Source organism: Scophthalmus maximus, chromosome 5, assembly GCF_022379125.1.
Source record: "Scophthalmus maximus strain ysfricsl-2021 chromosome 5, ASM2237912v1, whole genome shotgun sequence".
Classification (NCBI taxonomy): domain Eukaryota; kingdom Metazoa; phylum Chordata; class Actinopteri; order Pleuronectiformes; family Scophthalmidae; genus Scophthalmus; species Scophthalmus maximus.
Genome location: NC_061519.1, coordinates 1354641 through 1372316, shown reverse-complemented (window position 1 = coordinate 1372316; position 17676 = coordinate 1354641). Strand labels below are relative to the sequence as shown.

The 17676-nt window shown below is 41.5% G+C and overlaps 1 protein-coding gene across 2 annotated transcripts; it reads left to right on the top strand.

Annotated features, from left to right (window-relative positions):
- Positions 1-1036: 1036 nt before the first annotated feature.
- On the top strand, positions 1037-16708 carry stx12 (syntaxin 12). 2 transcript variants are annotated; one of them, XM_035634940.2, is made up of 10 exons: positions 1037-1184; positions 1929-2069; positions 6880-6949; positions 7128-7227; positions 11763-11900; positions 13077-13120; positions 14088-14193; positions 14334-14406; positions 15771-15853; positions 15939-16708. In XM_035634940.2, exons 2-10 carry the CDS (start codon positions 1970-1972, stop codon positions 16029-16031), a joined length of 807 nt encoding a protein of 268 aa, XP_035490833.1. In that variant the 5' UTR covers positions 1037-1184; positions 1929-1969; the 3' UTR covers positions 16032-16708. The 2 variants fall into 2 exon arrangements, with proteins under 2 accessions (XP_035490833.1, XP_035490834.1); XM_035634941.2 differs by lacking the exon at positions 1037-1184 and having other exon boundaries at positions 1906-2069.
- Positions 16709-17676: the final 968 nt, after the last annotated feature.

The following is a 17676-nucleotide window of genomic DNA, read 5'->3' as shown; positions in this document are numbered from 1 at the left end:
GGAGGCATTATCGAATACGTTTATTAGAAATGGAGCACTACAGGGGAGCGTAATTAGCCCAGTGTTATTTAATATTATGATAAATGACATTTTTCAAGATATAGGGCCAGGATTTGGACTCTCCTTGTTTGCAGATGAAAGGAGCATTTTGGAAAAGGAGTAAAAACATCAAGCACATAACAGAGAAAATGCAGGAACCATTAAATAAAATTGTAGACTGGAGGAGTAAGTGGGGATTTAAGATAACAGTGGAGAAAACACAATGGGTTTTTTGGCAATAAGAAAAGTGAATGTCAGGGACCTATACTATGTATGGAAAGGCAAAAGAGATGTTGTGGTTTTGAAATAAAAACTATTTTTATCTAACGAAAACATAAAGAGGAATACAGTCTTTCAGGAATAACAATAATCACTAAAGAGAAATAAAACAAAACAAACCAGGGAACAATGCACGGGAGACATCACAGATACAGGAACAGACTGGGGCAAGGTCACAGGAAACAGGTTGGGGCAAAAATCACAGACAAACTGACCAGACAAAGGGAAGCACAGAGACATATGCTGCATTTCATCAGTTGTTCAAACATGCCCTCCTTCACTTCTCCTCAGCCCTTGGTATGACGTAACAGCATACGACACTTGGAGAGCAGAGGGAAAGTGGGCGGGGCAGGAGCGGGGGATTGAAATGGAACGCACCTGCCCTTGTTCATTCCACCGCCAGTTGTAGACTTAGCGCTCCACTGCTTCTTACAAATAATCAGCAATTCCCTTAGACTCATTTCAATGAGACAAGGCGTTTTCTACGGATGATTGCGATACGTCGGCACCACTGTCGGGGCGGACTGGGACAAAAATCCGTCCCTGTCAATTCGGTCCCTCGCCGACCCAATTTCAGAATTACGCTGAAACAGCGTCAATTGAAAGTTTACTTAACCCAACAATAAACCAAATCGGAACAGTGAAAGCAGTCATAGAATAAAATCAAGGAAACTCAACTGATCCTATGGATATAAAAAAGTGGATATAACTATGCCCTGTGGATGGCAGCAATGATCCCCTAGGCATCTAGACTGCCGGAAATAAACAACAAGAAGAAGAATACGTCACAGTTCAGGAAACGCACCGTCTCAACGTCAGAGGAAAAACACTCCGTCTGTGTTCATCAGAAACAGCTAAAGAAACAGGTATGACATTAATTTAGAAATGTAAATATTTTGTCCTGTTGTCGGTGTGATGTGTCTCGAGTCTTAACTGACATAGAACAGTCTTGGCTATTTCTAGATAACCAGTTCATAAAGAACAACTGAGCTGAACAAGTTAATGTCAGTTAGCTACAAAGCTAACAGCTGTGCTTAGATTCATTGTGCACACCCTCCCGTAACTTCCCGTAGCTAAACGGATTCATGTTATAGGAAGATAATGTGTAGAAATGATTTGTAGACCTGCAATTTGTATGCAAATCGTGTTAACAAGACGTTATCATTTCGTTTCAACCAAAAACACTTATCTTTCGCCTTCTTCGATTTCTACGAGCTGGATCGACTCGACGCTAAGCAGGCTAACTCGTTAGCTAGCTAACAGCCGTTACGGTTATTCGGACCGAGTCACGGGGAAAATGAAGGTTCATCTCTCCCGTCGATAAAACACTAAAGTCCTCGTTTTCCTGGAACCGTGCAGAGCAGTGACACACAGGAGTGACTAAGATGCTATTTGACTCTGTAAATAGCTCGTTTGTAAACCAAACGTTTACTTAAAAACACAGTTTCTTGTATCAGGATGCGAGTTAGTTTTCACCAACTGTAATGATGCTTTTTTTAAAGTGGTCACTCGGTATCACACTATCCCGGCCACCGTTTAAAACCCTTGTGTTTAAATAACATGTGAAAGGTTTCTAAGAGAAACAGATGTTGTCCTCTTTTTGTCTGCAGATAAAAATCCACTCCTAAGACAAAGACTTATTGTGGCAGACATGTCTTACGGCAAAGCAGAGAGCTACCGCTCGGTCCCACAGGACTTCAACACTCTGATCCAGACATGCAGCTCCAACATCCAGAAGATCACACAGAACAGTAAGGTCCTCCATCTCACTGAACGCTGGAGGGCTGATAATGGAGAAGCTGTGTCAGCTGCAGTCTGCTTCATCGTGCTGAGTGGATGTTATCGTGCCTTCAAACTAATAATGTTGAAAGATTTTGGTTGACTTTTACTCGTTGTTCATATCATTACTGTGATACCTTGTAAGGCTGTGCAGTAGATTTTCTTATGGTACGCTCTTACAGGATCGTTATGGTCGAAACAAGAATAGTCTGACAGATGTTTTGTTAACACTTTGGTGTTTTTAATGCCGTCACAATGAGGCAGATCTTCACAGATGGTAAAAACAGAGAATAATTCATGGCTCTGTTGAGATCTCTCCTACACCGTGAAGTTTAAAAGTGAAAGCTAGAGCCAGGCAGTGTTAAGTTTTCTGTTGTCGTTCACAGGACAAACAGACCACCTTCTTCTTTTACGTCGCTTTTCTGAAAGCAAGTTTAAAACCACAATTTCTTCCTCATCTACCGATCCCAACACCAGCGATGTCCCCATTGCCATGGTGTGTGACACCTCTTTCTTCTATTTGTGGTGATTCCACCGGATCTTAGGAGAAGACTGCACTGTGTCAGACGCGCCTGAAGCATGATAAATTAACTGTGAACTGCTGTGACGTCACAGCCGCCGTGCGCACGGACCGATGCGTTGAGCATAAATCCACCTTTACGCGTGTGCACGGGTCTCCCGACTCGCCTTCAGGGTTCTGTGGCACCTGTGGTCTGCCTCCTGGCTGGCCATGATGTGGTTTAACTGAAATGGCGCACTCTTTTATCCCTTTCACCGGCCCTGTCCAGACCGGACGTCTCGGTGTCGCCCCTCAACTCACCTCCCCTCCGTTCCAAACCTCGCAACTCGTCGTTCCGAGGTCTTGACGGACCTGATGTCGGTATGCTCGTGGAGGTGTTACAGAATAGCAGCGATGTGTGGGGTGGTGCTTAAATATCATAATTTCACTTATTTACAAGGCATTGTGGGCCAAAGGTCTGAACACACTATCCACCTTTTTATATGAAAACCTATGGGTAGCGACTGCATGGTGGAAAAAAGTGGCATTTAAAAAGGTAGATTGGGGAAATGACATGGCCAGAAAAAGAAGAAAAATAAATCTGATTTTATATATATATTTTTTGCTTTAATCCCTGCTACCGTCTCACTCAACGATGGCAAAATAACCATTGACCCTTTTTCCTCATTCAATTCAATTAAAATGTGACATTGTGAACTTAAAATAGAACAGTACATTGTTATTTCTGTAAGTTATCTAATGAAATGTGCCAAACCATTTATCAGTAATACAGTTAAAATGGACAAAAATGTGGATAATTGTATTGCAGGACGATGTAAGGTGTGCCCCTAAATTTTCTGCTTGTGCCCCTAAAATTATCACTAAGGGGCTACAGCACTCCTAGTAAAAAAAGTTAGTCTGGACCCCTGAATTATGTTTAATCTAAATGTTTGGACTAACCTACACTAGCAAACCTAATGATGCTCATTAAGTCAGAGAGTGCAAGGTTTTCCTCAAGTCTTCAAGGGGCTTCAAGTGCACTTACTGTAAACTGGAGTGCAGACTTTAAGATTACAAAGTTTTCAAAAGAATATGTATATGAAACCAGACCAAGAACGCCGGCACCACATTGTATGGTATATCTCGCCCACCAGGCCATGAACAGGCCCCAAGCAATACCGCTTTGTTTGGTTTGGTTTTGCAGTGGCACAGTGGTGTAGTATTTAGGACTATTGTGTCACAGTTAGTCGGCTCAAGGTTCGAACTGACTGGTTGGCCTGGATCTTTCTGTGTGGAGTTTTCATGTTCTCCCATTGCCTGAGTGGGTTTCCTCTGGGTACTCTGGCTACTCTCCGCAGTTCAAAGACACATAGCTCAGTTTAATTAGTGACTCCAAATTGTCCATCAATCAATCGATCAATTTTTATTTGTATAGCACCGAATCACAACATACATCATCTCAAGGCTCTTTACACAGTGAGGTGGAGATTTCACAATATTACAGAAAAACACAACAGTTTGTTGTTTTATTGATTTTTTTCCCCCCGTAAAACATGACCGATTAATTGATTATCAAAATAGTTGGCAATTAATTTAGAGAATCAATTACTAATCGATTAACTGTTGCAGCTCTAAACAGAACCAGAACATCTGCTGTGACTGGTTGGTGAGAGGAGAGAGAACAGTTGTGTAACAGTTGCTTTAATCTCTCCCAGACTGATACTTAAAATTACAAATATAATACTGACACTTACAGATGCAATTATGTTGTAATTGCATCTGCATTATCTATAATAATAATAATAATAATAATAAAAGTAGTACACTAGGAGAGAGAGAAAACACAGTCAGTGACAAATGGCCCCCATGGGTGTGAATGTTTGTGTGAACAGTTATTTGTCTCTGTATTACTTTGGAAATGTACTCCGGAAAATGTCTGGAAAATTGCGTCCAGAAATTCCCCGGAGTTTGCCATGCTCAAATGACAACCGCAGTAGGAAATTGTCTAAGTCAGACACCTTCACAATAGCAGGAAAATCTCCACAACATTTTTGGGTCTGGGCAGAGCCTGCTGTGGAAAGCAGTGATTTTGTTTATGGTTATTAACACGCTCACAGTGAATTCCTTCTGTATTCTCACAACGGCTCACCTGGACATAGGACTGGGCATTATGGAAAAAAATCACGTTATATGTCAAATCACTATTTCTGTCAAAATAAAGGTTGTGAGATGTAAAGATAATATTTAAACCAAAGTTAATTTTTGTTAAAGTATTATTTATTTCCTGTGAGAAGTTGAACATGATTAATGTACTGTCGAACATTATACAACTGCTGCTGAATAATACACTCATATAATACAACTGCTGCAACTGCTACAAATTTGAAGCGCACGCTACTACTCCGCTTCTTGTCAGACTTTAAATATTCCTTGGACGCCTCATTTAAACAATGTCCTCGTCTTTTAGCCTTGTGTCCTTCTGGACATCTTTTTCGATAACGCTGTTGCTCGAGTTAACATTTTCTGTCGTCATTTTCTCTTTTCTCTCGCTCTCACTCCTGATGGACTGATTTTCACGCTGCAGAAGCCTAAACATAACTATAAAAGCAAGCAGTGTATGACGGGGTGTACTGTGCGCATAACATCATTTGCCGAAATGGGCTTGGCCAACGTCATGTGATTCTGCCTGATTCATGGAACGGGTGGATGTAAGGTTTATAAATGTGTGATATAATGTAATGTGGGAGTTATAGTCCAAAACCCATCTACCTCGATTATAGTGCCACCTAGTGGTCAATATGTGTAATGTTTGGTTAGTGAGTTGTATGGCACATTGTAAATAGACACTACTCATTTTAAGTCGTTGAAGTTAGTGTAAGAGTCAAATTAGGAAAACATTTTTGGGTAATCAGTACACCATTGTAGGTGTGGCCACAGTAGTGGCCCTATATCGTACCCTCCAAGTTTCGTAAAAATGATAAAAATAAATTTGTCATATTTGGCTTGGACCCCTAAAAAGAGCTGCTGGTGGCTGCTTCTCCGCTCTGTGCTGTGTACCAATCATGTGGCTTTCACTCTATTCAAGCCACATGATCGGTTCAGCATTCTCATTATTAGGGAGAGAAGAAGAACCACCGGGCGTCCCCAGAGAAACCCAGCTTATTGATACTATAGCCTTTCAAAATTTAGCACTGGGGCCCGTTTAATACAGGGTTTCTGTTCCCATTCATAGACAAACTCCTCTCGTAAAAAAGAAAAATAATTATTATTAAATGCCGCTTTCACCCTGCCTATCGCCAAATGTCAGCTGGGATTGGCTCCAGGTCTCAAGTCTATCATAATACAACATGTGCATGTTCATATGTACATTGAAAGTGTGACAGGTCACTGCAATTGTTTCTCCTGTCCACACTGTATTTAAGAGGACAAAGAAATTCCTTCTTTAAGTGATGGTCATTATTTATCACCATAACTCAGGAACAGAAAGGGAGAGTGTGACCACATTTCCCATTTGGTCACCAGTTGTGCAAACTGGTGATTATGTACATTACCTGTTGTGCCAGGTTGTAAAATGTGTAGCTTCTTTACAGCAAACATCCATATTACAGTTGTGTGTATTGCTGCAACTTTGTGTTATGTCCAAATCAGCTTTATTGTCATATTAGCATATTATAAAGTTTGGACATACTTGGATGTAAGTTGAAACTTGGCTTGTTGGTTGAGGCATTCAACTGCAAGGCGCTTATTATGCCAACACTGTATCAGACTGTAAAGCACTTTGAAATGCGAGTGTGTGTAGTCACTATGGGGTAGAGCAGGTTGTCCACTCATCAGAAGATCTGTGGTTCTCCAGGAGTTCCTCATAGCTGTACACAGGCAACTGGACTTGCTTGAGCTTCTTGAAAATGTTTCACCTCTCAAGAGGCTCAAGAGGCGTTGTCTGTTCTGAAACTGAGTCCAGTTGCCTGTGTACAGCCTTGTACAACTTCTGGAGAACCACCATGACTGACAATCTTCACAGACAAGGTCGGTGTTCCGATCCCCGGCTCTTCCAGTTCGCATGTCAGAACACATGTAAGACACTTAACCCCAAATTGTCCCCGTTTTTGTCAGTGTGTGACTGAGAGTAAGAGAGAAGCACTGAATAAAGTAGCATTGTATGAAGGTATCAACAGGTGTAGTATAAAGCAATAAGACTAGAAAAAAGATCTAAACAAAGTATGTGTATGGAGATTGGTTCCTCCCTGACAACACTGACACTTACTTGTCACTGTCTTGTTCAGCTGCTCAGATCAAGACCATGGTGAACCAGCTGGGGACCAGACAGGACACCAGTGAACTGCAGGATCGTCTGTATGTATCCATATTGTTTTCTACTCCTCTTTTGTCCAACATGAAATGTGCACACAGCACACATCATTGTCATCCAGACAAAAGTAATTGTCACATGTACTTCATTGTGCAGGGTGAAGGGTAGTCTGGAGAGACTCTTCATCAGATAAACGAGCAGGGTTTTTTGTTGTCTCCACAGGCAGCAGATACAACACTACACTAATCAGCTGGCAAAGGAAACTAACAAGCACCTTAAAGAGCTGGGATCAATCCCTTTGCCCTCATCACCCTCAGAGCAGGTAAGTGTTGGTCTTCATATCCATAAATCAATCAATACAACTTTATTCACAAATCACAATTTGTGTGAAACCCTCTGTCCTGAACTCTCAACTAGAGTGAGGACAAACCTTAGGGTAGGGCTGCTCAATTAATCATATTTCAAATTGGATTATGGTTGTAACTTCCAACGATTATGAAAACAACATAAAACGATTATTATGCCGTGTTCCGTTTCGAAATGCGGAGCTTGTTTTGTCTTCCCTTGTAAATCCAGTGCAACTTTCCCCACCGCGCCCCTCCCCAAGAGCCCAACCTCACTCTCGGCCGGCATGCGTGTGATGTAGGGTGGTCAAACTTACTTTGATACTTCTTCAATACCACGTGTTTAAAACGATACAATATCTGTTAATTTCATTTTCGATAGTATCGTAAATATCAAAGCTGATTTCAATCAGATTTCTCAAATTACAATAGGCTGCTAAAGATTTAAGGCAAAAGAAATTCAACTGATCCTCAACCTGTTGTGTCTGTGAAGCGACCCTATCACGTGACTGGGGGCTGAAACACAGGTAGGCAGCAGGTTGTCTGCAGCCGGTGAGCGACCTGTCTCTGTGACCACCATGGTGAATCTTGGAGAAGTACCAAGGAGTTTAGAGAAGGAAAAGCGCTTTTTTCCTTTAAGGCAGATTCTCAATGAAAGGCGATGACTCAACAAGCCATGTAAACAGTTTTACCAGAGGAGGAAACACCATAAGTTTGGTTTAATGCAGGACTGGCACTCTGACATTTTTTCAATTATTTAGATTCGAATAAGGGGTGGGAATTAAAAGCTTTGGCTTCTCTTGCTCCTTTTCGGACATACAGTCAAGCCCAAAATTATTCATACCCCTGGAAAATTTGGACTTAAAGTTACTTTTATTCAACCAGCAAGTTTTTTCTTGATTGGAAATGACACAGGCGTCTCCCAGAAGATAATAAGACGAGGCATCATTGTGGGAAAAAATATTTCTCAGCTTTTGTTTACATTTGAACAAAAAGTGGCATGTCCAAAATTATTCATACCCTTCTCAATAATCAATAGAAAAGCCTTTATTGGCTATTACAGCAATCAAACGCTTCCTATAATTGCTGACCAGCTTTTTGCCTGTCTCCACTGGTATTTTTGCCCATTCATCTTTAGCAATGAGATCCAACTCTTTCAGGTTGGAGGGTCTCCTTGCCATCACCCTGATCTTTAGCTCCCTCGACAGATTCTCAATTGGATTCAAGTCAGGACTCTGGCTGGGCCACTGCAAAACGTTAATGTTTTTGTCCGCTAACCATTTCTTCACCACTTTTGCTGTGTGTTTTGGGTCGTTGTCGTGCTGAAATGTCTCTCTGTAGACTGCTTGATGTTGTTGTTGAGAATCTTGATGTATTGCTATTTTTTCATGGTGCCGTTTACTGTGATTAGGTTCCTTGGTCCATTGGCTGAAAAACACCCCCAAAGCATTAGGTTCCCACCACCATGTTTGACAGTGGGGATGGTTTTCTTAGGGCTGAAGGCTTCTCCTTTTTTACGCCAAATGAAAGATACATCATTGTGGCCAAACAATTCAATTTTTGTTTCATCTGACCATAAAACAGAAGACCAGAAGTCTTCTTCTTTGTCCAGATGAACATTTGCAAAGGCCAAGCGGGCTTTTGTGTGCCTTATCTGGAGAAGTGGCGTCCTCCTTGGTCTGCGCCGTTGAACCCAGCAATGTGCAGTGTCCGTTGGAATGTCTGCCTAGAGACGTTGCCACCAGCAGAGCCCAGATTCACCAGGATGGCCTTGGTGGTGATCCTTGGATTCTTTCTCACCTCTCTCACTGTCCTCCTGGCCAGCACAGGTGTCACTTTTGGCTTCCGACCACGTCCTCTGAGATTTTCCACAGTGCGGAACGTCTTGTATTTTTTTAATAATACTTTGCACTGTAGCCACTGGAACTTGAAAACATTTAGATATGGCCTTATAGCCCTTTCCTGACTTGTGAGCAGCTACAATGCGCAGCCGCAGGTCCCCAGTGAGATCCTTTGTCTTAGCCATGGCTGTCCACAAACCAACTGCAGAGAGCTGCTGTTTTTCACCTGTTGAGTTGATTCAAACAGCTATTCCCAATGAATCATGGTAGTTAGGATGCTTTAGAACAGCTTGGACTATTTGGAATGGTATAGAACTTTGGATTTTCCCATAGACTGTGATAGTTTGCAAAAGGTATGAATAATTTTGGACATGCCACTTTTTGTTCAAATGTAAATAAAAGCTGAGAAATATTTTTTCCCACAATGATGACTCTTGTACATCGTCTTATTCTCTTCTGGGAGACGCCTGTGTCATTTCCAATCAAGAAAAAACTTGCTGGTTGAATAAAAGTAACTCTAAGTCCAAATTTTCCAGGGGTATGAATAATTTTGGGCTTGACTGTATATGATTTAGGGACTGCTGTAGTGCGTCACACACAGAGCTTGTGGGGAGGGAACCGGTAAAGCTGTAAGAATACTATATTTTCTACAATTAAACGTAAATGCAACACTCCAATCATAGTCAGGAAAATGTGCTGTAAATATTAAATGTAAAAGAACAGAGAAATGCCCCCTGACAGTTATATTATTATTATTAGGCTTTCACAATATCTACTCATTGTCAAACAATATCTTAGGCCAGAATTTTTGCGATATATGATACGATATAAAAAAAAATTGCAACTGAATCATGTGAGTTTTGTGTGTGTATCACTCTTCTACACGATTTGTGTCGCTGCCAGTTTCCTCCTTTTTTGAGCAGTGGGGGGAGTTGATCAAAGCGGTAATAGTGGCAAAATGTGAACTAAAGTACTGCATGTTAAAGATCTTTACTGGAGGTGCTTGTGCTGGTGATGAGGCTGACACAGTCACACTCCCAAAGGACATCAAACACTGTGCATTGCTCCACATGTGCTGTTTGTCCAGATTCTAAGTGCGACCCAACTTGCAGCTAATAAACAGCCCGGATTTATTGTACTTTGCTTGTCGTTGTCAGACTTTTCACTGTTCACTGCAGTGTGTTTCACTCTGTTGGTCGGACATTAGCATGTGTGTGGCAGGTTGTCATGTCCTTACAGATAACCGACAAGCAGAGACGAATTTCCACTTTATCTCACGGGTACCCAGTAAAGACCCTGATCTTACTCCCTCCTCGCTGTTTCTCTCCCTGCTTCTCCTCTGGGGCATGTTGTAGAAGGATTCTAGAGCGCTCGGTCTTTGTGTCTTGTCGTGTCAAAATAAAAGCCCTTGTCGCAGAGTCGTGTAATTGTGACATTTAATACAATTACGAAGCAGCGGAGGCAATATTTTTGCAAAATGAGCTTAGACGAAAGCAAGGCTAGTGAGAGAAATGTTGTTTTAAAATTGTTGACACAGTTTGTGCACTGCGACGCAGAGGAGAGTATTGAAGCAGCGTGACTGACTGTCAACAAACACAATGGCGATTATCGAGGTCAATAGAAATGATCAAGTTCATTTTCATGTATCGCACGATAAGTCGATAGTGTTATCATCGTGACAGGCCTAATTAGTAAAGTAGCGTATGTCTCACTTCCACTGTTGCAAAAGGGACCACCGAAAAACGTCTTTTTCGCCACATTTTTAAATGCTTGGAGGATGTATTTTTTCACTGCTTCAGTTTTCTGCCAGACATTCGTTTAAGTTTGCACTTTTTTTTTTCTAGCGTCCCTCTTCCTGTATTACTGCACCAACTCGTCACGCTAGCTTTGAGTCAAGCAGCTGATTTGCGGAGTGATACTGCACCGGTGCTAGTTGTGGACAGTAATACATGGCAGAGGAGTGAGTAATGGGTAGACGTCACCTTAACATGAGCTGAGAGCAAAGTCCCTCTGAGGTTCGGACGAACAACAAACAAGTAAATCTGATCGGTCTTGACTCATCAGCAGTCACATCATATAACCATATAACCTTATTACCGCACCAGCTCAGCAAGGGGGCTGTGGTTATGTTTTAATTTAATGCTTGATTGCAATAGTACACGAGTCAAATGTGTCATTTGTTCATGCTGCACAATTTGATTGCTCTTAAAATATTGAATGTGTTCAGCTCCAAAAGAAAGAAAAAAGTTACACTTAGATACTGAACTGTAAAAAAAACAAAATTATAAAGGAATTAAAGTGTAAATATGAGTTAACGAGTAAGATCCAAAATACAGCTCCCCCTTTCTTTTTAGAAGTTCTACAATCTGTGTTTGTGAAAATGAACATAAAATCAGTTTCATAGTTTCATTTTTATGAATAGTTTCTCATCTGAAGTACACTTTAGTTTCAGGTGATGGTTTTATTTCAAATCAAGGTTATGACTGATGAGCAAAAAGTTTTCATTACTTGAAGAAACAATATATCAGTTATATATATGTGGTGTGAATTATTTCCTAGAGGGTCCAACTTAATTTTTATGGTGGATTTAATTAATATAATTTTTGTTGTGTTATGTTCTTCCTTGTCTTAGTAACTGGTTTCATACTGTTTGTGTTCTCTGCTCTGTCCAGAGGCAGCAGAAGATCCAGCGGGACCGGCTGATGAACGATTTCTCAGCAGCTCTCAACAACTTCCAAGCGATCCAGCGGCGTGCAGCAGAGAGGGAGAAGGAGTCAGTAGCCAGAGCGAGGGCTGGATCCCGTCTGTCAGTAAGTTTCACACCACGGGAGTGCAGTTTAACAGTGGCCCAGAGGCTTCAGGGGCCCACGAAAGGAGGATATGGGTGTTTTGTGTGTTTAAAAAAATAATAATACTGTAACGCAGCGAACCCCAACTGGTGGCCTGTGGTCCAGGTCTTGCTCGCAAGAGTAAAATGTCACGCCGACCCACTAACGACCTCTGCTGTCAGAAAACAAGCGTCCTTCCATCCATGCGTCCGTCAGTGCGCGCGCGCAGGTTGCGATCTGTATTATAGTAATGATAAATGTTAAATGAGAAGTATCGGTGTGACTTTCACCACGCTGTTGGGGAATGTAAGGGGTTGGTCCCGGGCAAGAGACGCTTCGGCCCAGTAGACTTGATCAGACTTCGGTCTGGACTCTGGACGCCGGGCAGGAAAAGACCAACACTGTCCAAACAACCAAAGAACATGGCCTGCCCGAAAAAGATTAAAGTTGGTTTGGACACGTCAGGCCTATGTAGAAAAGTCTTCTCAGTCCTTTCCTGCTGTCATGCCACTTGCTGTAAACTGTTGTCACTGTCTTCTGATATTAGAGGTGCAGTAAATTTAAATGTTTTTGGTTTGAGTCACATATATAAAGGTGCGTGTGCTTGTTTACCCCTGAACATTTTGGCCCTCAGGAAAACTAGTTGGGGAACCCTGCTGTAATGCGTGTCGTTCCCTCGGCACAAAGCACATGCACAGTCTGGACTCAGGGTGAGCACTTAATTCTTTGACCAACACTTAACTCAAAGTCCTGTCCTTTAAGTCCCGTGCCCTGCTGCTCCGGTCCTTCATAACCAAAGTCAAACTCAAATGTGTCTGCTCCTGTGCTCAGTTGTGTGTCTTCTGTCCAGCCGCTAACAGGGAGATCATGATTTTTAGCTACACGGCAGGTGTCCCAATCATGGCGCTCCCGCTGCGCTGGCTCCGCCTCTGTCCTACAGCTGAGAGCCACAGATACCATGTTCAGATCATACAATCATATTCATCAGAGTGGGAGGAGAGTCACTTTCTTCTGAAAAGTTACGAAAGAAGGAAAATAATTAGATTGACCAATGACCTTGCTCCTTTTCTTTAGTGATAACTTGTGCAGGGACTGAATGAATGAAGTGAACCATGTGTTGTTGATCTTTGATTCGCTGACCTGGCTTTTCTTTTTCAGGCTGAAGACACTTCTCGGGATGAAAAGCTGGTGTCTTTCGATAAGTAAGTGACTCGTCTTCCATTCAGGGTTTTGTTGTCAGGCCGTTTGTGGAATAGGGAATCTTGCTAGTATCACAAGCTGTTCAAGATTAGACCAGTTACTCATTTCCATCTCAAAACAGAACTGGAATGCCACTCAGTAGAGCGGATATCAATCAAGCCCTCCAAACATATAGATATCAGTCCCCTAAATATGCCTGATGTTATTCATCAAAGTCCATGCATTGTTTCTCTAGAAATCTGTGAAAATGGCAAATCTCTCCATGTTAAAGAAAGTGATAAAAAATTCCTCCTCCCTTTGTCTGGATCCATGTCACCATCGTCCACTATCTTTGGTGGGAATCAATTCAGCAGTAAACAAACAAAGGTGAAAACATAACCTCTTTGCACCTCTTCATGACAACTACAGGCAGTGCTTTGCCTTTAGTCTCTGTCGCCCTCCGCTGGACAATTCTCAATGCAATACAATTCTTTACTTTGTTTCAGTTCTGCAGTTTCATTTTAAAAGAAGGGTCAGCGATTCTGTAGAATGTGTGTATGTTGATATTGACTCTGTTCCTTCAGAAGCTCCACCCCCCGCACTCATACATGCACATTGCCAAGGCAGAACCTAACATAGTCAGTGCTGCGTATGAAAAATAAATCTTTATTTCTAGGCGCAAACAGAACTGATGTAAGCAGAATTTGTCAAAAAGTGTGTTGGAGTTATGACAACAGTACTTAACTTTGACTTAGCTAAATTTTAACATTCCACTTAAAACCCAGGATTATAAAGAGATGAATTCAGCAATGTTACAGGTTGTTAAAGGAGAATTATGGAGATTTGCAAAAGTAAATTTTCATTTTAGAGGTTTCTTCATACATTCAAGTGATACTGTTCTAAAGAAAACTATATGGAACATGGAGTTAGTCTGTGCTCAGTATTCTGCTGTAACAGTCAAGTCTGAGTTGACAACTCGTTTGTGTGAAGCCAAGAGGACTGGGGTCAGATGACCACCCAGACCGAGGACGTGGCCATCACCGAGGACGACCTGGAGCTCATCAGGGAGAGGGAAACCAACATCAGACAGCTGGAGGTCTGCTTCTGCTTATTATTTCAAATATTATAATGTACCAGGCCCCCTACCCTGGCTACTGGCCTCTACTAAAAACTCTGGTCATCTCCTGCAACCACATACAACTGCCTCAACTGATTGTAGCTTTTTGTGTGTGTCAGTCTGACATCATGGATGTAAACCAGATCTTCAAGGACCTGGCAGTGATGATCCATGATCAGGGAGAAATGATTGGTGAGTAGCACTGTGGATGTATGTCCAGTGGACAGCACACATCAAACCCACACATGCTCCACAGTGAGAAATCAAAAACAGGCTTATAAACATGTTTTAAACACTAAATTCATTCAAAAGACTGAACATATTCAACCCTTTATCATCACAATCACAACTAACCTCTGGTGCATTCTACTTCTCTGATTGGTACCTGGGATCTACAACCTGACTCAATTGCCAAACCAAACCATGAGGTGGAGAGACAGGATTCTGTTGAGGCACACATCTGAGACAGGAAACAAGAACATTTCTGTAGCATTGAAAGTGCCCAAGAGCAGGAAGGGCTCAATCATTCTGAACCACCAACTCTCTTCAACATCTGGCCGCCCAGCAATAATGTGTTATTCGGAACTAGTATCCTTGCTCGGACCATGTAACCAATAACCCAGTTGATCAGATGAGATCCCAAGCTCAGAAAAATGTAGAATAATCCTTAGTGAAAAACCTTTTGAGAGTGAAAATAATGCTGCAGTGATTACATTTCAAAAGACACGAAGCATCCCACCAGGAGGACATGGAGTTGGCTCGAGGTAAAGTCTATGAAAACCCTGTGGGGTTCCATCCAGAGTTGGGATTTGAAAAACGGTCCTCATCCAACCTGGCTGATCTTGAACAATTCTGCCAAGAAGAATGACAGGAACTTAAGAAAACTAGAAAGCCAGAAAACTTGAGGCAGTCAGTGCCGCTAAAGGTGAAGTGAAGAGCATCTCCCAACCCACACCAGACGACAGCCGCTCACTGGAAACACTCTTTATTATCAACTCACAACACAATCCAACTGAAATTATCTGTGACACACACTTGTCATCTGTGATCTGGTGATCTGTCCATCACCGTGTCTCCACACCTAGACCAGCCTCACAGTGACAAGCTAATGACTTGGATGAATTTTGTGTTGACACTGAAACATCTGAAAAATTTCTCTATGAGTATATAACCATCTGACCATGTATACTGTCAGAGTATAGTACGGCAATATTGGAGGGATATATATATATATATATATATGTTAGAAGTTGAGATGTTTTACAGGAGAACAGGAAAAGCTTCTGCTCTGAAGATGTCCTCCAGCCTACATGACAACACAGATTCCATAGTTTAGTCTTTGTTTGGTTAGAGAATGATCTGGATTATAGTTCAAACAAATCGACAGTGACAGTTGTTCGGAGACAGGATGGGAGAAATGGACTCTTCTGTATAACTGAGTTACCCATTTTCAGACTTCTTACAAACAGCAGTCATTATTTATTATTGGCATATTATTGTGAGAATCCTGTGACGTCATAGTTCCCAGGTGACCTTGCTGTTTGTCTGCCCTGCAGATAGCATTGAGGCAAACGTGGAGAATGCTGAAGTTCATGTAGAACGGGGGACAGAGCAGCTCCAGAGAGCCAGCTACTACCAGGTGAGTGAGCAGCAGTCACTGCTGAGTGCCTTCACATAGAGAGGTCTCTGCCACTCACCCTCCAGTCTCTGCTTCTTCCTCACAGCAAAAGTCCAGGAAGAAGATGTGTATCCTCGCTATGGTTTGTTCCATCGTACTCGTCATACTTGGCATCATCATCTGGCAAGCTGCAAAGTGAGTCGACTCCGCACAACCAATGTGTTACTTCTATATTTCACTCTGCCCCCTCTCACCTGAAAGTACCTACTTGGAATCATGAAAAGAGCAAGACGAAGCTGATTACTTCCTCAAAGTCAGTGGAGCAAATGAGTGCAGAGGCGGGTCAGTGTAGTCCCCTCATCATTTCTGTAAAATAGCTAACATTTAGATGGAGTAGGGGACAGATTTCAGACCTGAGATTCCTTCATTTGCCTGAATTATTGTCTTATTTACTGCACTAACACTACCTGTCACTGTTTATCTGTATTTCACTGTATATAAAAAATGTTATTGGGAATGATTTCAGAAAATAAATCCATTGTTTTAAGGGTTGTAAATGATTCTTTTGTCAGCTGTTGTTGTGGAAGCTGCCGATGTAGAGTGTGTGCGGTGCCATGGTAACCTCACAGTAACATCACATGGGACTTGTGGTGAAGGCACATGTTGATTGTACTATACATGTTGTAAAATGAATACTAGCAGATTACCAATATAAATGAAACCAATGTCTGTAAATATCCCCAAGTGCTGCATTCTGTTCTGCCAAGAACACGGTGGATGATAAATGATGACAGTGTTTAAACAAAACATATTTAAATGAATTTCTATGGCTCCTGACAGTATGCATAATAAATGTTTTAAACTCTTTTAACACTCCTCTGGACCTCGTCATCAGTCTTTTCCCGCTCTGTGTTAACATGTTTGCTCGGTGGTTCTCCTGGAGGAGGTTAAAGCCTGCGAGACTCAGCAAGATCTGCCTTATACACTCAAGCTGGAAATGTCAAAAAACATTTATCCTAGTCATTGTATATTGTCCACCTGGCCCTTATTCAGACTTTTTTTTTTTTTATCTGAGTTGGTGCTTAGCACAGATAAAGTCATCATAGTGGGTGATTTCCACATTCATGTAGATGTTCAATTCAATTTAATTTGTATAGCACCAAGTCACAACATACATTGTCTCAAAGAACTTTACATAGTAAGGTCAAAATGTCAATATTACACAGAAAACCCAACAGTTGCCAACATTTTAGCTCTGCATTTAATTCACTAAAAGACTCAATTGTTTTTATTCAACATGTAATAAACCCACTCACTCTTTTAATCACACCCTCGTCTTGTTCGGAAATACTGCATAGGAATTGAAAATCTAATAATATTGACTCAAAACCCTTCGCAGATCACTTCTTAGTTACATTTGAATTCTTGATTATCTGAATTTGGAGAAAAGTTCTTTTACAGCAGGTGTCCCCACTTGTCTCCAACTCTTAGTAGTAATGATTTCATGAGCTTCTTTACTAATAAGATTATTACCATCAGAGAAAAAATTATCAGATTCTTCCCTCTAATAGCACAGACACATTGTCCAGTACGGTAGCCTCAGAACTAACAGTATCACCTAATTTATATTTAGATCCAAGCCGTCAACATGTCTTTTAGATCCTAGAGGTGTAGACTCTGTAGACAGAGGTTACAAATGTCATGTGTAACCATACGCAATTTGACTCATCTTCGTGTTGTACTGTGAGCAGTATATCGAAATAAATGACTCCTGTTGAAACTGCATATCAGGCCTCCTCGACTCAACTTTCGGCAAACCACAAATACTAATAATATATGCTTCC